Source organism: Melitaea cinxia, chromosome 26 (genome assembly GCF_905220565.1).
Source record: "Melitaea cinxia chromosome 26, ilMelCinx1.1, whole genome shotgun sequence".
NCBI classification, from domain to species: domain Eukaryota; kingdom Metazoa; phylum Arthropoda; class Insecta; order Lepidoptera; family Nymphalidae; genus Melitaea; species Melitaea cinxia.
In genome coordinates, this window is record NC_059419.1 from 1,103,290 (window position 1) to 1,125,840 (window position 22,551).

At 32.9% G+C, this 22,551-nt stretch overlaps 1 protein-coding gene across 1 annotated transcript in view; it reads left to right on the top strand.

The window, feature by feature from the left end:
• The window catches only part of LOC123666516 (glycine receptor subunit alpha-2-like), a 35,095-nt gene extending 25,141 nt beyond the window's left edge, over window positions 1-9,954 (top strand). Inside the window, exons 5-9 of the mRNA XM_045600598.1 lie at window positions 2,376-2,510; window positions 5,345-5,445; window positions 6,576-6,736; window positions 7,445-7,517; window positions 9,826-9,954. Of these exons, the coding sequence (XP_045456554.1) occupies window positions 2,376-2,510; window positions 5,345-5,445; window positions 6,576-6,736; window positions 7,445-7,517; window positions 9,826-9,954 (599 nt within the window). The remainder of the gene's footprint in view (window positions 1-2,375; window positions 2,511-5,344; window positions 5,446-6,575; window positions 6,737-7,444; window positions 7,518-9,825) is intronic.
• The last annotated feature ends 12,597 nt before the right edge of the window (window positions 9,955-22,551 follow it).

Consider the following 22,551-nt stretch of genomic DNA (forward strand, 5'->3'; position numbering starts at 1 on the left):
AGCTGTCTTACTAGTTGCTGACAGTAGAACCATAACCGCAGAATCGTCTTATAGCGTCTTAATCTAGGTTTCGCCTTCAGTCTGGGGCACTTGACTACCCTCTGACCATGATTTTTTTGCATGTTCTTGTTTTAGGTGATCCCTATTTCATCACCAGTGATCAATATCTTCAAAATTGATCCAGCTTGGTAACATTTTAATAAAGATTATTCATTAGGTTTCTTTCAGTGAGCCCGTGTGGCACCCCAAATAACGAGCTTATTTGGTATAAACAAACTTTTTTTAATGGGTCAATCCGTTATGTAAGCAATCAGTTCCTTGGTTATAACATAACTTTATCCATCTTTGTAAAGTATCATCTACTGTCTTTTTAATGGCAGCCAGAGCAAGTTGTCTTTGATATCAAAATCGCTTACTTTACATCCCAAAATTTATTACAAATATTATTTTCGCAATATTTTGTAGACAAAAGAGTTACACGGAACTTAACATTCACTAGTTATGTTAAAAACTTGCGGTGCCCACAACTTCGTCCGCGTCGAATTAAAAATATATTGTTCAGTTCGCAGTTACAAAATACATAATTTTTTAAAATAAAAATAGCCTTAGTAACTACTTATTACATCAGCTATTTGCCAGTGAAAGTCCCATGGAAATCAGTCCAGCCGTTTTAAAGATTAGCCGGAACAAACAGACAGACAAACAAAAATTGTAAAAAATGTTATTTTGGTATATGTACCGTGTATACATCCATATGCATATAGCAAAAAGCGGTTATTTTGATATTACAAACATACACTCCAATTTTATTTATTTGTATAGATGACAAATAGGGTCCTTATCAAAGTTCAGTTATTGAAATGAATGTAAATAAAGACCTAAGACCTCAGTTCAGTTCAAAGACCTGTATATTTAGAATCGTAGTTGGTACCTACTTCAATAGTTCAACGGCACACACGTACTATGCTATAACTATAAATAAAATAAATTAAATAATAGGAAGATGTCTCATCATAACTCTTTACTGGGTGTGCCGATTTTGATCATTCTTTTTGTAATCGAAAGCTGGTGCTTCTCATGTATTTTTGAGCTAATTGTCGATATGAATTGAAGTCGGTTTTTTTTAACAAAAAAAATATTAATAAAAACGGCAATTTTATTTATAAAGATATATATTTAAACTGCAACACTATTGGCTGCATCGCCAAATATTTGAAAACACTCCCGTAGAAAAGTTTGTTGGGCGATATGAAAAAAATTGATTCGTCAAGTAGCACCTTAAATGTAGGGCAAGTACTCTTCTCTCTTGTGATGTCAGCTCGTTTTATCTGAAGATCTCTGGAGGGCCGTGATCGAGCCGGTGTTGAGAAGGTCCATAAATAGGTAAAGCCCACTTGAAGGTTATTTTTGAGGTCCACTTGTTATTTGTTTGGACCGTCGAGTAACACTAAAGTTTGGGTTGTGTTCTTGTGTTATACTTTTAAAACGTCTAATGGATTTTTCGGTACCTTGAATGTGACCTAGTTTTTGTATTAATTTAAATGGAAGACGATCGATGGCAAAATTAAAAAAAAAATATATGAATTTGCCATTTTTAAAGTTAACGTTGTGGCATCAACTAAATTCGTATATATGGTTTTGCACGTATTTAAATTTATTGCTGTAATTTTGCCTCGAGGAAGCGGTCAAATTAAAAATATATAATTTAGATCTAGCCTATCTTTCTAGAATTTTTTAGAATTAGCCTATCTTTCTAAAGCGAAAGTATTTGAAGCGTCTTCGTATGTTTAAAATAATAATAATTATAATAAACCACTTTATCGCAACTAAAGATAGTATACATAGCAAGCCTTAATATTAGATACATATAGTGCAATGGGCGATCTTATCACTAAATAGCGATCTCCAGATTACCCAACAGAAAAAATACATAGTACCTTAAAATATATTTCAAACAAAGCATTAAAGTGGTGTCTGTCAGCTCTGATACGCAACTGGAGTATACTCGTTAAGATCGGATATCAGGTCCGTGGTAGAGTAAATACAAGACAGTAAAAGTATCTAAGTTTTGGCATTGTGTTGCCAAATTCCTCCGAAGTACCTGGACCGATTTTTATAAAATTTTATGTGCATTTTTGTTGGGTCTGAGAATCGGCCATCATCTATTTTTATACCCCTAAATAATAAGGGTGATCCATTTATTTTATGATGATTTGGCATTGAAAAATACATACAACTCTAAATTTAAACCCTTCTACCACCAACCCCTATTTTTAATAGCGTTTAGCGGCAAGGAGATTGCCGGGTCAGCTAGTAACTTATATGTGATATATGAAAACTTAACTTTTATTTTACACAAATCACCATTATTCCAGTGTCCCACACAACAGACGATCTCATTTTCCAATGGGATCCTGAAGTTCCTCTGGTGGTCGACGAGAACATCGAGCTGCCTCAACTCGAGCTGGTCCAGAACAGGACTGCAGATTGTACTCAAGTTTATTCTACTGGTAAGTTAAGATTCTGTGCTATTCGTAAATATCAAGCCTTTATGCGAATCTCAAAATACAGTATGTGGAGATGTATACAGATTGTGGAGGTTAAAGGCATTAAAATTCATCTTGTACTTAGGTTTCATAAAAAACTTACATGATTTGGGAGAAATTACGACATTTTACCAATCCGCTGAGGAATAGTGTGGCAAATTAAGCTCCAATTCGTACACTTGAAAAGAAACTTGAATCAGCAGAGATACATTGACAATCTTTGAGAATAAAAATAATGAGCCTAGAAAACATTTTAAAACCTGCTAACGGAAATAATAAGAAAATTGGCTGGTACGTTTAACTTCTGACATTCAAGTCCTATGATAACATTCTGTTATATAGAAACAAGCGTTCGTAGTCTATATACCAGTATTATAACCAGTATTAGGACTAACAGTCCTAACGTAAACTGAGGTCACACCTTTTTGTGAGGCATGCTGCAAACTTATATAAAAATGTATTTAGTTAAATACTTTAAATCGATAAGCTTATGTTGTATCTCTTTTTTTTTTTGTTTTGTTTTACGTTTTACTCTTTGTATTTAGTCCTTGTTGTAAATTATGTACTATGTGTTTTCTTTTTATATAATTTTAACCTGATGCAGTGTGTTTTCACAAATAAATTTATTATTATTATTATTATTATTATTATTATATACATACGAGTATAATAAAATGGTAGGAAAGTCAAAACTTAAATATTTTAATATTTATTTATATTAACATTAAATATTTTTTAAAAGAATATTTGGGGCGTGATCTACAATCGATACCGAAGCCAAAAATATAGATTTTGGAATTTTTGTCTGTTTGTCTGTATGTATGTCCGGGATAAACTTAAAAAGTACCGCATGGATTTACTTCAAATTTGGCACGAATATTATTAAGAAGTCGGTTCAACATATAGGCTACATATTATCACGCTATCACCTACGGGGAACGAGCAATGAACCTTTATTTCTTCAACGCATTCTGTAACAACGTGTAATTTAACGACGCATATTTAAATGTTGTTGTTATTATGTTAATAACTATGCTATATAAGCTAGATTCACACTATAAAAATCACGCAATGTAAGTAACTAAGCCGATAAACATAATTAAATGAATATAAGTAGACAAGTCAATTTTAAAGCAGCGCCATTTTTCTGTAGATATGAAATGTAAAGAAGAAACGGGTAAATGAATGTTATTTTAAAAGGTATAATCGTAGGTATTTTTGGTGCTGTATAGCGTTCACTCAGACGACGTCGCGTGCAGCAGTTAGTAGAAAATAAATTCCAAAAAGAACAATATACTTATGTAGTTATCTTGATTATATATAATTAACGAGTTCGTTTGTTTTCAAGTACTCAAGATTAAGTCGCCTGAATTATATTTTTTTGCGTTGCTTGAAACCTTTTTATTGACACAGCTAATAAAGGCGAAACAGTAATCTGTATAACTGTTTGACTTATCCTTTACAGCGATGTTAGCAATAACTATACTTTTTAGCTCATTATGGGATTGTGGCTTCGACTGTCATGCTAAGATTGGGTGTATATATGAACCAATGTATTTTATTATTATAAAATACCAATGATTGGCTGTTACCTAATAGTCAAACAAAGGCATGATATGGTCATTCTCAGAAATAGTCGACACGAAAAGTAATCATATATTAGAGTGAAACCACGCCATATGTCTAGTCAGAATAAAAAATAATATAAATAAAAATAAAAATATATAATCGTTTTACTATGAGTAAACATGTTATTATTTTATCTATCCTCAATTACATTTCGAATTTGAAGAGTAACAGTGATCTATAATATAAAAATGAGTCGCTGAATGTGTTGCCAAGCGCAAAACTCGATAACGGTTGGACCGATTTCGCTAATTCTTTTTTTAAAATTTTCCTTGAAGTACGAGGATGGTTCTTACGGAGAGAAAAATTCCAAAAAAAAATTTTAATTTCCTGAAAAAGTCTAAAAACAACACTTTTCTATACTCCCATACAAAAGATTTGTGATAATACTTAAAAGTCAATTTGAACTTTAATACCATACGATAAAGTTTGTGTTAGGCGATACGAAGTTCGCCGGGTCAGCTAGTTATATTATAAGTCTTAACCCTAATTATGTTTCGCTTGTATTATAGTGTGATTTTTGGTTTATTTATAATTTATATAACGTTTTCCTTATTTAAAATATTTTAGTATTTTTTCGAGTTTATTTAAACTTTTCTATTGATGTTACCTGGGTATGTATTCTAGGTACATTAATGTTGAGTCTCTCCAACAGTCGTTCACTGTCCATTTTACCATTAAGAACATATATGTAAAAGCTTAAGTTCAAGAAGACGTCCACGAACAGCCAATGATTTAATTTTGAAATAGTTGAGTTTACATTACTATGACTCGGTTGGTTCTGTAACCTTGAAAGGTTGTATAATGTTTAATAACCCTTTTTTGGACGCTTTAAATCCTCGCAATGTATGTTTTAGAAGTTGGAGACCAGATCTGATAGCAGTATTCCAATTTGCTCTTGGCAAAACTAATAATAATATAAAGTAAACAAAAATAATACGATGTAGGTAGTCGAAAAACTAATCGTTCTCTTGATCAAATTTAAATGGAAGTACATAAGTATCAGCTTTCGAATATAAAAATGATCAAAATCGGTACACCCAATAAAATTATGAGGTAACACACATAAAAAACACATTCGAATCGAGAACCTACTCTTTTGAAGTCTGCTATAAAGCAGTCTTCTTGTCCATTTTCTTTTACATTAATATTATTTTCTTTCTAAATTTTAGGTAACTTCACATGTCTGGAGGTAATCTTCAAGTTGAAACGACGTCTGGGCTACCACTTGTTCAACACATACATACCGACCTGTCTTATCGTCATCATGTCGGTGAGTTCGTCAATAAATAAAAATATTAATGATAACATAATGTTTGAGTATAATTTAAAATGAATAGAACCCCTTACTTGCTTTGAACTTTTAATGTACAGCGACAAAAAAAAAACTTAAGTCATAATGTCAAGTGTTATGTGAGTGTCATATCAATATACTATACTTCATCTTGTGGTTGGTTCAATCTTGATAAATATAGAGATTTAATAGCGTTTTTACTTTCAAAAGAACCACAAGATTACATTTGTGGCAATAAAGTATAATTGCATGTACTGTATGATATCCGTGTTATATGAATAGATTATTTTTGTTAAGCGTTTGCACACCTTATATAGAGAAGGAGTGCAGGATGCGAATATTTTTCGAATTATGCATAAATACATACATACATATAATCACGCCTCTTTCCCGTAGGGGTAGGCAGAGACCACTTCCTTCCACTTGCTACGATCCTTACATACTTCTTTCGCTTCGTTCACTTTCATTATTGAAAGTTATGCATAAAAAATACACTAAATCAATTAAAGAAACATTACACACACTACCATGCTTTTGACACACACACGTATTTATACTCTTTTGTTTATTATTATTATAGAAGTATAATAATAATTTCAACCACTGGACGGCCACTAGCATATTAAAATCTATCCATATAATAAAATGGTAGGAAAGTCAAAACTGTACATTGAATATTTTTTTAAAAGAATACTTGGGTTGTGATCTACAATCGATACCGAAGCCAAAAATATAGTTTTTAGAATTTTTGTCTTTTGTCTGTCTGTCTGGATGGTGTTTGTATGGATTTACTTCAAATTTGGCACGAATATTATTAAGAAGTCGGGGCAACATATAGCCTACATATAATCACGCTATCACCTACGTGGAACGAGCAGTGAACCTTTATTTCTTCAACGCATTCTGTAACAACGTGTAATCTAACGACATATATTTGACTATTGCTGTTATTATGTTTATAACCATGTCATAAGCTAACTTCACACTATAAATAAAGACATTCTGTAGTATATTTAGTATCAGCATTGCGCCCGTGCGAAGCCGGGGCGGGTCGCTAGTACATAATAAAAGAACTTAAAACAAAAATGAGGCAAGCACAAATGTCCCAGTGGGTGTCGTTCTGGATCAAGCCGGACGCAGCGCCGGCGCGCGTCACGCTCGGCGTGACGTCACTGCTCACGCTCTCCACTCAACACGCGAAGTCGCAGGCTCAACTGCCTCCCGTGTCCTATCTGAAGGCCGTGGACGCCTTCATGTCTGTGTGCACTGTGTGAGTCTCATCTCAATCTTAATCACTTTTGAATAAAAAAAAAAAAAAAAAAAAAAAAAAAAAATCATTTATTTCAATCTGTCATTTTTATTCTTTTATCATATTGGAAGTCAACGCAATGTTTAAATTTACAATTATTTTTTAATAAATAATTAACAGTAGGTTAATTTTTTTATTATACATTGCAATTATGGGCTAACTCAACACATCTTTGAAAATAAGTATTATAAAGAAGAGAAAGAAAAGTAAAACACTACTCGGAGAGCAACCCTTCTCCTACATGAAGAAAGAGGCCTATGCCCAAGTGGAATGTTGCAGGCTATACTCTTTCTCGTAAACCTACTTAACGGTAATGAAACTTGATACGTAAATCTAGAAATCCAGAAAAATACGTGGGCTAAATTTTATCCCGTAATTACGCGAAGTAAACCACGCGATGCGTCTAGTGAAATATACCTATTTGGGGGGTGAGTGAGGAACAGGGTGTTGAGTTCCTGGTTCGCCATCGAAAAGGGAGGATCTTCCAACCAGGCGGGTGTTGTGTCTGGTGGGCTACTGCTTCGACGATTGTTTGTCGGGTTCTTATATATAGGTATACTCAATCGGTCTGATAACTTTGATAGCGCGATGAAGAATACGTCAGTTTTCTTTAGTTTGTATGTCGCGAGATAGATGTCGCTACACCTATAGTAATATTTTCTCTTGCAGTTTTGTGTTCATGGCGTTGATGGAGTACTGTTTGGTCAACATCATACTTGACGATCGAGCTGCTAAACCAAAGGTAAACGTTACATTACAGTTCATATATTTTTTTGTATACACAAGTAAACACATTATAGTTTCAAATTTAAGTAACTTTCAAAAATCATTTTAATATAGTGTGATGAAACGTTCTAAAGGTATAAATGGTGGATATTCGTAATGGATTGACTGATGCAAAGCAAAATAGGACTGACATGTTAGTGTTAACAAAATTGATGGTATTTGTCAAACAAGAGCTGCAAGTAGAAAGCCATTTGAATATATTTGACGTGTACCGTATTTCACAATGTTTCATCATATATCAGCTGTGTAGTTTTGATCAAAGTTCTAATCATTTTTAATAAAATAAAACAATTTGGATCGTATCATACAGTGTAATTTATATGTAGAACGATTGCACTAAGCTGAGGCAAATAAATTTGATTAAATAAAGTAAAAACGAATCGCCAAAGTCTAACGTATAACTTTCGAACGACACCAAATTGAATAATGCTTTTTATGTATTCGTTATTTTCAGAACAAGATAATTTAAAAAAAATCAAAAAAAAATTAAAAAAATATGTTCACGAACAAAATATGGCAAAACAAAGTTTGCTCGCTGATGTGGTAAAAATATAATTTCCATGTCATTTGCTGTTTCATCGTTATTTGACAACTTGTGATTGCGACTATGATAGCGATAGCAACTGTTTTCAGTGTTTTTGCTGCGGAATACCATCCATGATTATCAAAATTATCGAACTACTGTTCGATTGTAACGTTTGATTTTAAGAAACCCACTAAACTCACATATCTTTTCAGATATGAAATGCCAATTGCCAACAATTAATAGATTCAAAAGTGAACTTAATTATAAATAACAACGTAGTAAGTTGAACAGGTCTAAAGCAACTTTTTCATTTTATTTATGCTTAGACTCTCGTGGTTTTCAAACAGACTCTATTTTGAAACGTCGATTTTAGGTCGATGGTACGTCCCACAACATAGTTTCTAGATGTTTTTAGATGTTCACAACTTCAGACTTAACTTAATGGTCATGGTTACGACGAGATTAATAAACGTAAAAAAGGTACAGCATGAAACACCAATTTGTTATATTCGAAATGAAATGTTTTGGTAAGTTTGATAAGATTTAGCAAACACACATTGGCTGGGATTTATCCATTCAAATCTATGTCAAGGAATGATAGATACATTTCATTAGAACGCTGTGTTAATTCATCATTTGAACAAATCTGGTGGATTATGTTGTCATTAAATTTTGGACAGTGATAATATTGGTCACTACATACTATCAATTTAGGATACCTTCAAATTATGACACTTCTGTGTTTGAAATAAAAACCTAAGTTCTACTAAAAATATGTTTTCTCGTACTATTGAGTATGGGATGAATTTTATATTACCATATCTTTTCATCTTTCTAAAACTTACTCTTTATTAGACTGTCAGAATCAACAATTTAGTTTTTTTTTTGTCACAGATTTTTACTATATTATTTACGCCGAGTTGCACGAAACAAAATTAAAATTTAAGTAGAGATTAAACTAATTTAATCACAAGAATTTCATACAATTCTTGCGATTAAATTAGTTTAATCACTACTTAAATTTTAATTTCTCTTCGTGCAACTCGGCGATACTCTTATAAACGTTATACACTTAACGGCCCCCAGTATGATTTTCTCTTGTGTCGAAGGTCCGCATACACACATAAGATACAAGCACAAATACCCAGACCACGACAAACGTCTATATGGCCAATAAAAATGTTTGTCATATGTGGGGATCGAACTCGCGACACGTCGATATTATATTAAGATAATACAGGATAATATCGCTTAAAATAAAATATTTTGCTAACATTTTTAATATCATATCCAAAATCGACCGTTCCAGCGGGAATCGAACCTCTATCTCCGACTCACCGTGTCGGTGCTCTAACCAATTAAGTAAATTATGGAACGATGTACCTGTTAGATCGAAATTTTTGATATGATGATTTTTATATTCGGTTCTGAGCGACCTTGGGTGTGTGATATGATATTAAAAAATGTTTAGAATTCCCTAATGTGTAAAGTAACACATCGCTATGCCCAAAGGTTGTCTGGAAGAAATCGCTCTTAGCGATAAGACCGCCTTTGTACATCTTTCTTTGTATGTATCACTTTTTTTGTAATGTTTCTTTGTGGTGTACAATAAAGAGTATTTATTATTATTATTAATACAAAAATAAATAATACGAAATATTTTATTAACTTTTTAATTTTAGATATGTTCTGCTTCTTCAACAGCACTGTTTTGTAATGCTTTCCTCTTGATCCAAAGGAACCAGCTGAAGCGGCCAAGGCGCGTATGAGGGCCATCAGTATCGACCGTTTCTCGCGTGTCTTCTTCCCCCTACTCTTCGCTGTCTTGAACCTCACCTACTGGATTCAGTTCGCTCAATACATCTGATTGTCTTAAACGACACTATGTGTCCTCAACTCCAAACTTTCCATTGTTATCTGCTGATAGCGCTCTATAAATATGGCTGTACATTCTCTACTATTGTGTGATACCTTTACTTATAAGTGCATTACTATGGTTAATCTTTGTTTTAGTATTAAAGTAGGCATTGAAGATATATTTAAGGAGTTTGAGCTTCTAATCTATGATGAAGGGAGATACGAGTATAATAATAAAAATATTTGTGATATGAACAAGCCTAGCCTTAATTACATTAACGAAGTGTATAAAATTTACTCCTTAACAAAATTAAGAGGCACTTACGCCTTAGACAGAGTTAAAATAATGAAACTAAAGCCTAGGTTAAGGTAGTCTAGTAAAATCTAGTTTAGTCTTAAAAGCTTTGATTAAATATGCAATATAAATGTTACATGGCTCTCGTAGACAGATCGACGATCTACGTAAGATTGCCGGTGTAGGCTGGATGAGGATTGCGGAAAACCGGGATGTGTGGCGCGAACTTGGGGAGGCCTATGTCCAGCAGTGGACTGCGATAGGCTGAAATGATGGCTCTCGTAGACCATAAATAATGAAATCACACATTTAAAATTTTAAGCTTTCACGGCCACCATAATGCTTTTTCTAATAGTGATTGTCATTTTGAAACTCCCGATTATCCTGTTAGTACGTAAACACTTTAACGAGAAATAACAAAAAAAGAGGGTAGTTGAAGCTGTTTGTGGTCTACCGTCACAATGACATCTAACTCATAGCTCCAAAGAAAAACTTCTTTACGCACGCTCGACTTGGGGTGTAAGATGGTAAATGCGTGACGAGAGAGTTACGAAAAGTGTGATTAGGTGAGGCGAACGGAGCAAGAGAGGATGGTTCAAGCACACATTTTTTTCTCTTTCTCTCATAGCCAGGTACGTTTCGTATATCTAAGGCAAAGTGCAGGCCTATTGGCTAACGAAGTTTTACTTCAGTCGTATCTATCGTTATTTAAACCAGTCAGAGGTTAAGTATTTTAGTAGAAATTCATTTCAAAAGTGTATATAAATATAAAACTAGATGTGATACGCAGAGCAACTCTACAGGTTAGTTCTTAGATCCACAAATATGACATAGTCATCATCGCCTTTTAATCATCAGGGTCACTTTTTTGTGGAGTTGAATTCGAACTAAACTTCCCTTGGATAAAAAGAGACCTGGATTCAATTAGTAATCAAAATAATGGAGATTATGTGGCATAATATATGATGGTTATTACTACGAAGTTAGTTCTAGAACAAGATTTTGACATCAGTCACTTAAATCATAATCGATAATAATTTAATTCAATGTAATATACCCATCTAGTATTCTCAAATACATATACACCGAGAATGTACAGCCAACTTTAGCAATTATATAAGTTTTAAGACTTGCACGTTCGCTATGAACACTTTTGATTCTACGGAACTCACATCGATAGTCTCCAGTGACCATGGTGTCAACAACATCTCCGATATATCGGGAATTTCAATGACAATCGAGGTAAGTTCTGTAAGTAGGTCGAAAATGTTGGATTAAAACTTATTTTAAGGTATTTTACTATAAATTGATTATTACAATATTTTACTTCTCAGTTATACAGTTGTTTTTATTTTTATGGATGCTATAACTAATATAAAATTTGTTTTAAGCGTTTCATTATTATTTTTATTTTATTTCTTTGTTATTATTCAAACTATATTCAACTATAGTTTTATAGTTGTCATCGTTGTTGCAATTACTACGGTTCTTTTGATAAATAAAATCAATTCTATATTATTTTTATATTTTACTCAAACAAAATAAATCAAAAATCAAAATATTTTAGCAATAAAGTTTTTAGGTATAATAATGCATGCGTATGTAACTATTGACTTACTACGTAATAACTGTCAAATTAATATCGTGGTCGAACTGTCAGAAATGACAATGAACTTGTACCTGCTATATGATTGTATAATTGTTTGTTTAATATTAAATTAAAGAATAAGGGTCATTCACATTTAGGCGATCGTAATGATCGTACTGTACTCGTAATTATGTAAATATGTAGTACCTAGCAACGTCGGCCAACATGTTCAAGGTTCAATTTGTATGTAAATAAAAAACTAATGATTATATACATCGATAAATGTAATAATTCGCATCACTAGAGCTAAACCAACTTGTCTACGTTTCATGCTCGCAATAACATATTCGATTTAAAAGGAATTGAACCTAAAAATTGGATGCTTTGGAATTAGTAATTGTGTTTTTATGTGTAACTAGCTGCTGCCCGCGACGTCATCTGCGTGAACGCTATACAGCACTAAAAATACCTACGATTATATCTTTTAAAGTAACATTCATTTACCCGTTTCTTCTTTACATTTCATATCTACAGAAAAATCTCATAGATGGCGCTGCTTTAAAATTGTCTTTATACTACTTATATTAATTTTATTATGTTTATCGGCCTAAGTTACTTATACTATATTTCGTGATTTTTATAGTGTGAAACTAGCTTATAGCATGGTTATTAAGATAATAAGAACATTCAAATATGCGTCGCTAGATTACACGTTGTTACAGAATGCGTTGAGGAAATAAAGGTTCACTGCTCGTTCCCGGTAGGTGATAGCATGATAATATGTAGCCTATATGTTGACCCGACTTCTTAATAATATTCGTGCCAAATTTTAAGTAAATCCATGCGGTACTTTTTGAGTTTATCCCGGACATACATACAGACAAACAGACAAACAGACAAAAATTCCAAAATCTATATTTTTGGCTTCGGTATCGATTGTAGATCACACCCCAAGTATTCTTTTTAAAAAATATTCAATGTACAGATTTGACTTTCCTACCATTTTATTATATGGATAGATTCTAAGTAAGGTCGTGTATCATGTATGCTTTTAATTAATTCTCAACGATATTTGAAGTATGTTTTGAGTCAAATGATTTACAAGGTTATTGAAGTTACTGTCACGAAGACGTAATTAGGGACTACTAAAATTGTGATTAACTGTCAGGAATAGATGTAAAATAATACATATTATTTTTTTCATAATTCTATTTGTTAATATTTAAGTTATGAGTGCCGATTGAAATGTTTTCACACATACGGGACAAATGTTATTCTTATTGATAAAGGCGACAGGTGACAGATGACGAAATGACAGCTTGCGATTGTGACGCAATTCTTAGGCGATAGCGACAATTATCACTCAAACCAGAGTTAAATTGATAATTTTTAACGCAGACACGTCTGTAAGTTCAACTATATTATTTATTACCATATCACCATTGACCCTGAGTAGTTTTTCAACTCACCTTTTTTTTTATTAATTCCGCGTATAATTAAAGTAATTTGCCGTACAGTGTATGAAGCAATAATGATATAGTATAGTAGTTATTGTGACTTATAAATAATAGATAGAGCCGACGGCTCAGTGATAGTATGTGTAGATTTTATCTACAACTGGCTTATAGTCTTTCAAATGCAGTGTGATTTTATTTCACATACTGTGGAACAAGTGTATGTGTCAGCTCTGATACGCGATTGGAGTTTACTCCTTCCGATCGACTGTCTAAATAGGGACAAAAAGTCTTACTAGTCTAAGAAAAAGATAAATACCATATCAAACGGTAAATAAACGGAACCAAATAACGTCATCTATCGAAATCCTATTGGGTTCTGATAGACGGTGTTTTCGGAAATAGCGTCGTAACGCCATCTATTGGAACCCAATACGGTTCCGCTAGATGGCGCACAAAAACGTAACGAGGTCATTCGTCAGGCAGATTTTATTCCTCATATTTTTTTATACAGGGGCCTTATATGAAATCGATTCTTATAGAGTAAACTGTAAAAATGTGTGTGTCAGCTCTGACACGTGACTGGAGTTTACTCCTTTACTCATTCAGAACGATTAACGTGATATTTAAAAAGACATATTTTATCTTATTCTCGCGGAAATTTCTGCGACGTAAAACGTCACACTCAAGGCAGGTCAGCATTATCTTTTAACACGATTTCACTCCCCATTGTTTTTTCGAAGTAAATTTCTTGACTTGAGTTGGGTACTAAGCTGGTGAATGCGTGACGAGAGCTTTACGAAAAGGAGAACGGGAATTGAGAGAGAGGTAGAAGTTAGTGAAGATATAGAGTTACGTTTCGTATATTACTGTCTGGGCAGCTATAGAAGTTTTACTTCAGTCGTGTGGTATACAGCACACTCGATTATTTTTTCATACCTCGGGAATTTAATAGTTTCTTAGAGAGTAAACTCCAAAGCAGTGTGGGGTATCTGTACACTTTTGTAGAAATGTTGTTTATTTATGCGTACACAATAGCGTTGTTTGATGGATTAAGATTTAAAGCTGTTCTCCAGATATTTACCTAAGATTTACTCTAGACGCCTTAGATTTTTAATACATCTTAGAATTAATATAGTTGACAATACTTAAGTTTATGCTTTTTTTTTGACCCTATTTCACATACCTATATATGACCTACCTATAAAATAATAAGCTTTTGTCTAAAGTGGTAAAATAATTGTGTAAATGATATATGTTGAGTGGTAAAATGAGCACAATAAAGTGAAATTCATAAATGTAATCTTGTTGTTCGTTGCGAAGTTTGTATATATTTGATATATTTATTTATTAAATAATTAAGATTCAGATAGCTTCTGTAGCAGATCATCTCTATTGGTCTCAATATCACGTATGTGTCTGTCCGTCTTTGTGCCGCCATGAACCAGACTCCTGAAGAGTCTTTAAGGTCAATTGTCAGCCCATATGTCTCCCGACGAGAAAGTCAGCATTAAGCATTTTGATCTCCAGCAATCGGTAGTACAGTCCAGTTTCTCAACCAGGACAATTATCAGTCATAAGTATGGTCCTCAATATGTCCTCAACCGAAGACGAATATCCAATACTGGATATATATTTTCCTTGTCTAGATCTTCAATATTAACCATTTCTTGATAGATTTTTTTTATGTCAACTTTTAATCAAGTCAAGTTTCTACTAAGTCTACTATCAAATCTTGTTGCACTCGTATCCTACCCACTATGTTCTTTATCCATTATCATTAAAGCTTAAGGATGCATTGAACTAGAGTCCCTCTTCGAACTCTTCATCGACTCAGTGGCATATTTCAACATTTAGCGCCCTTGGCCATTTTCATTTGCCGTCCTTTAAGGGGAAAAGGTAAAAGCACCGTATGTATTAGAGATGTGTGAAAGGATAATCGATTATTTTCAGTTAAATTTAAAGGGTGACCTTTTATTTAGTTATCCATTGTTATAAATATCGATTTGTTTTTCACATCCCCAATACGTATGCTCGGCTTGCATCGCCCCTCGCAGATATCGCCCCAGGCCATGGTATTAATGGCCCTAGGGTAAATACGCCAATGCATTGACTTCTCAGAAACTTAGATAACCACTTTTTATTGAATCAATCAGACGAGAAACTAGTGTTGTGTTAATGTCATCTAGAGTTTCGATCTATAACTATTTAATCGACAAACTGAAGACGAGTCATGTACCTTCTCTATGTTCCTGTTGCTCGCTGACGACATTTATTACAAACTTTTGAAATAATCACGCGTATAAAAAACTTAGTAAAAATTAAACCATAACGCATTTTCCTGTTTATCGATAAAATATGTTTATGGATAAATAATAGTCACAATTTATTATTAAGCGAAATTAACAGTTTAGTGTTTCGCACACACGACCACATTTCATAGAAATAATTAATAAATACTTACATAACAAAATACGTAGTAAAAAGAATATTAGTCGTTATTATTAATTTATTATTGTATTGTAAAAATAACAAGATTTTATTTTAAGTGTATTTTATCAATGTTGTAATAGTGACAAAATTTTAATGTACTGTATTTTTACGTTGGAATGTATTAGAATATAATTCATGTAGATTTGTCATTTAATTTATTTAACTGTGTAAATTGTTATTGATCATAATATTATCTTATGTTGATTGTTTGATAAAGAATATACATAATATGGTATATTATTCGTTTAATACGTGTGTTTTAATTATTGACCTCCTTTTTAAGAAATGCTTAACCATGCGCTTTTTATCTTGATTGCGTAAGTTTAATTGTTACATTTGTTGTAAATTACTTGTAGTTTTTTTTATTCTTAAAAAAAAAGAGTTTTGTCACACAGTGACCACGTCACCTCCATCGTTCTTAACTAAATCAACAACGTCTCTTTAAATATATTAGGACTAATTTATAAACACTTCTAACCTCTTCAGAAGTTGGTGAAGCAAAGATACTGTTGAATACCCCCACATCACTTAAATTATATTCTGGGTACTGCATAAAAAACAGACTTCTTTTTTCTCAATAGGTGAATGTATTTAAAATATGTTAATATGGCAAAACTACCAAAAAGTTTTGCATAACATACATTTTTGTATAAGTACTACAAATTGACAAAAAAGCGTTTTGGTCTGCCTGGTGGTAAGCGGATAACATTAGAAGCAATGCAAGCGAGTTGTAGGCCCTACCCCTGACCCTCCCCAGGCGTTCTGGCCTTAGTCACCACATGGACTACTTGATAGCAGCGTTATATAAAATAGAGTGTAGAAGGGAGGAGTATAATGTTATGTGGGAAAAAAGTTAAAAAAGTCTCCAGCTGAATGCTATAAATAACGGTCGAAAACCATCCACAATTACGCTTAAGTAGACAAAGTGTATGGTATAAATGTAGCAATTGTAGTTCAAAATTCGACCGAAATGGTACTAATATCACCAAAAGTATGATAATTATGAAATTAGCAATTACAGAGTACGTGTAGTTTAAGATTTACCCTAATGCTAATGTGGCGCCACCGTTTTTTAATGCATTTCTGACACTTTCCGATATATAAGATTATTCTTCTCCTCTTTATCCTCCATAACTGCAAGATTGAGATGCTTCCGCAATCGGACTGCTCCAAATTGTGAGCAAGATATTTTTGTATTCAATTTAACTGAGGTAGGGCACAGCAGGAATTTCCTGCTCAAAATATGGAGCAGCCCGACTGGGGTAGTACCTCGACCTTACAGATCACAGCTAAATAATACTGTTTTCAAGCAGTATTGTGTTCCTGTTGGTGACCAGAGCTCCTGAGGGGGATTGGGGATTTGGTCGGCAACGCGCTTGCGATGCTTCTGGTGTTGCAAGTGTCTATAAGCTACGGTAATCGCTTACCATCAGGTGAGCCGTACGCTTGTTTACCGACCTAGTGATCAAAAAAAAAACCAATAAAACTTAACTGCTAGTTATAATACATAATAGACCTATATTATTATAGCAGTTATCGTAAAAAAATAGTAACCGTTGGCTTGTCGAATGTTACTATAGGATTATACATAAAATTATAGTCTCAAAGTAATTTCATTTTATTGCTTTAGTAATTACAGACTTGTTAGTCACTAAATCCACACACAGTTAAAAAAATTGTGAAAGTAAATTTGTCATTGATTAAAAAATTAAAAATAACTACTTAGCTATTGTGAATTTAAAAAGGCGTTTATAAACAAAAAATGTCAAGGTTCAATTTGAAAGAAAAATAGAATCGACGCTAAATAAACGTTTATCTTGTGTTTCTTGAATGGTTCAAGAATAGAGATTTTTTTCATAAATTACTAACCTTTGAAAAGGTTAATTATGATTCGATCTTCTACTACTGTAATATAAACTCTTTGTAATTAAAAATTATTTTCTACTTTTTAGTTCGATTAGCTATAAAAGCGTGGTTGGTTTTTTTAAACTATTATTTATTATTTATACAGAATAGCATTAAAAAGCCACGCAGGTGTATGACAATGGTATTTAGTACCTAGTCTAGTATTTCCCTTTGGACAAAGTGTTTTTGTCTACTATGGTATAGGTATTTGAAACATGTTGCCGATTTGGAGGCTGTTATATTTCTGATTCTCACGCAGTACATTCATGTCTCCACAAACAATTCCAAGTATTAATTAATATCTATGTTTTGTCTCACGGAGCTAGTTATATGAGCTTCCCGATGGATGCAAAGTCAGCGAAACAGTCACAGACTAATTTAACACGATTTTCTGGGGTGCATGCATAACTACCTAACCAATGAGACAACAAATATAAAATAATCACACATTTACACACGCTCCTGTGAGAAGCAAGCTGGGACTGAACAAATCAAACAAAAAGATGCAGACAATCAAATATATCAGAGCTATTAAGTCAGAATCGAATCAAGAGTGTGAGTTTTTAGTTACTTTCAACAGTCTGTTTAGTTGTTTTAGTTATAAGATTTTAAATTAAAATGTTTATTTTCATTACTGAAATTATTTAAAACGGAATATTTACCATGGTTTTTAATTTTTATTTTGTGGAGCTCAATATTTTGATATTATCTACGAATGTCTTGTTCACGAGAGTTTTGGTATAGTATAGATATTTTGTTATATTGTTAATTTAATACTTTATAGTGCATTGTTTAGAAATACCTGTTAATTGAAAGGAACTTCTTACAGACAACCTCGAGTAGAGGATTTTTTCTACTGGACATATAGAAGTTGGTGCATAAAGTTGAATAATGTTCAGTAGTTTGATAAAGAAATATGATCAACATACAGACACAGTCGTATGTTCCTAAGAAAAGAAACTTAATTCTTATGTTATATGTAACATATAGATACATATTTTTCAATAAGCATACATATGAATACACACACCTACACTCAGGAACTTACACATAGATTCAGGCAAGGATCTAGCCCACAACCTCCGAAGCAGAATAGAGGGTCGCTTCGTCATCAGACTGCTCAAAACATAATTGAGTTCGTCAAATTTGAATCCAATTCTTCGTTACATAGCTTTTAGCTGTTAATGATATTTTGTGATGATTATGTAAATGATAAGGATTCACTAATCCTTTTTGATGTGAAACATCTACAGGCGAGACGACACCGAAGACGCTGCTGCCTATCTTCGGCTTGTGTATTGCAAAGCCAGCAGTTGGATGGTTATCCCGCCATCGGTCGACTTTTACAGTTCCAAGTTGGTAGTGGAACTGTGTTATCCCTCAATCGCTTCCTACGACACCCACGGCAAGAGAGGGGGTGGCTATATTCTTTATTGCCGTAACCACACAAGAAGCCACTCAGCTGCCGGTGGTGGCTGGATGACGATTGCGGAAAATCTTCCCAGTTTGCCGTAATCTTGAGGAGGCCTATGTCCAGCTGTGGACTGCGATAGACTGATGTGTGTGTGTGTGTGTGTGGGGCTGTGTGAGTGTGTATGTGTGTGTTTGTGTGTATGTATATGTGTGTGTGTGTGTATAACTAGTCCTAATGTATGTATAACTAATACATTCTCAATGTACAAAAATGTGTACCTACATTGTAAATTTGTATGAGATTAAATTTGGTTTGAAATAAAAAAAGTTTAAAAGCAACATGGCTATAAATATAAGACGCGAAAGTCATTTTTTGTTACAGTCACGCTAGAAGTTGTTATCCGTTTATGAAGCGGTGTGTAGATAGTTGAAGGACATACCTAATCATTTTTTTATTCGATTCCTAGTTTTAGCTAACACTACCTATTTGACTTTTGATATTTGACGTTTGTGCAGTTTGTAGTGGCTATGCTTTCTGTTCCACGGGTTACTGGTTCGATTCCGGCCTGAGTCTGGGTGTAATATTTGTATTTATATATGTATGTATTATTTCTATATATATTAAAAAATAGTTATAACAGTCGGCTGTTACCTATAAACACAAGCATTAAGTTGCTTATCATAGGAACAGACGACCGGGTGTGAATGTAATATAAAAATATATATATATATATAATCTAAAAAACATATTGTAGTTGTTATAACTGGCACCATTTACAAACCTACACAGATTAATTATACATAAATTAATACAAAACTAATATTTTCAATCGTTTTTTACTTTTTGACTATTAACAGACATATTTTTTTAAAGAATTTATAACTTTGGAACAATTGGAACTGCGGCATACAGTCAGTCAAACTAAATGCCAGATAGAGTGTTTCATTGTATTGTCCGATTTCATAATGTCTTCTGTGAGACATCTCTTACTAAAAGTATATCTATTCAGTACAATAGAATGCTACTGTGCAGTCAATTTTTATGGCCTTGAAGTAACATATAGTTTGACATTGAATTTATCAATTATGTACATACATTTGTCAATCTATTGTAAAATAAAACCTAAAGGCCAAGTATTGAATTTAATTGTTGAAACAGGCTTATCTCAAGATATAGAAGTGAACAGTTTTATTGAGATAGTACACATCAGGACATATGCTGCTCAAAATTTTGAGCACCCAGCAGGTTATGGTGTAAAACGTACAGAAATCGTAGCTAAACTTCTCTGGAGTAGTGTTGTGCTGGTATGGTGAGTAAGGTAACCAGAGCTTCAGGTTGTTCGCGATGCTTCTAATACTGCAGACGTTTATAAGGCACGGTAATTCTTAACATCAGGTGAGCCGTAGGCTTATTTGCCAGTCTAGTCGTATACCAAAAAAGTAATTATGGACGTTTTGTCTTTTTCGTGTAACTTTCAATCTGGATTTTTAGCCGTCTACATAATAAGTTTTGTTGCAATCACTTCATTATTTTTTTGATTAATATAGTTAATCAAAATCATTAATTGAAAAATACGTATTAAAATCTCATACGGAATTTTTCGTCTGATTATCCGACTTAAACTTAGCCGTTTTTAAAACTTTCTTTTTTCTTAATTCGCTATAAAATTGCAACTAAAGACAGAATTAAAACGAAACAATTTGATGACGACGTGTTGAAATAAAAACTATGCCATCGCTGATCGTTTTAATTTATTTAAAAGTAGGTTTTTGTTACACTATAAATTAGTAGCTAGTTAAAATTTCTTTTCTTGGAAATTAAAACTAATGTTTCGCTCTATTAAAATGTAAGACTAAATAAAATATTACCACCTTTACATACATAAAGAGATGTTAAACAGCTAACTAAATAATTAGTTAATTTAAATTGAACACATCAGTGAATAACGACAGAGAGAGAGGGAGAGAGAGTGAGAGTACAGTAGATACAGTATAAACTACTTTCTTTTTAATTAATGATTAATGTTTTTTTTTTTAATTATAACTATTGCATAACGATTCGATATTTACATCCTAATAATTAATTATAAAAGTGTAGTAACAAAACAAGCATAAATAACAATCAATACAGACACATAAGTTAAATAATTATAGTTGTGATTCAGTCATTCAAAAACACGGTGCATTAATACAATGGCATGAATAACATTTGTTTAAACTATTGTATTTTCACTTTTGTACACTCGACTTTGTATATGGCAGTAACGTATAATGATACCTAGGTCATTTTAATCTTTAATTTGTGGACTTTTTTAATAAAATGTTATTGGGCCAACAACATAAATCCTATTTTTAATTTGTTTTTAATCCTATTTTATTGACCGACTTCAAAAAAGGAGGCGGTTACTCAATTCGACAGTATATATATATATACATTTTTTTATGTATGTTCGGGGATTAATTTTTTAATTTTTAAATTATTTTTTTGTTGGAAAGGAGATATCCCAATGGTGGTACCATGATAAGGAAACCAGGATCTGATGATGGAATCCTAGAGAAATCGAAGGGAACCCTCGAAAATGGTAGTGACGACTAGTGCGTTTGTTATTTTTTTTCGTCGTACGTTGTATTACTTGTCTATGTAATTGAAGTAGGTTTATTTTCGTTTGCGAGCAAAACACAATTATTTATAGTAATAATTACTCATGTAGTAGTAACACAGTTGTAATAGAGCTTCTGTAATGAAACGGAGATAACAGCTATGTATTACAAGAAATAATTAAAAACTGTAATTGCGCTAAGGCAAAAAAAATATTCACTTAAAATATAGAACTTATATGCACATTCAATTTTTATATTATATGTAAAACTTCCTGATTATTATATACACATTACATAAATAATCTTAGACAACGAGTGACGCATATGAGTGATATAATTAAGATAATTCATAAAACGCTATCGCAGATGGACATACGCCATTATAAACAAAAACCAAAGCAAATCCAACGCGGAACGAAACGTAATAACTTGATAGGTCACTCATATAGTTGCGTTCAGGATATGTAGAATAAAGAATAAGAAAGCCCTTTAAAATATACGATATGTAAGAAATACTGATAAGTTAAAGATAACGAGAGATTCTTATCGTTTGATAAGAAATAAGTTCTAGTTCAGGGCCGAAGACGTATTTAATGACCCGTTGTGAACTTTGAATTCGGTGTACTGTCACCGCGTATTTGTATTTGTCAAGCGCGTCTCAAGTCGCAAGTGTCAGACTCAGTCGGTCACTCGGCGGCTTATTATTTGAACGTGTGTACGTTTCCTGTTAGCCTAAGAGCAATTTATACGAAATCGCGTTTATTCAATTACAAAATAATCGTGACGTACACTGGAGTATGAATGAAGTGATGAATATGTGCAAACGGACGTCGTAACTCAAAGCCGGTTGGGTTTTTT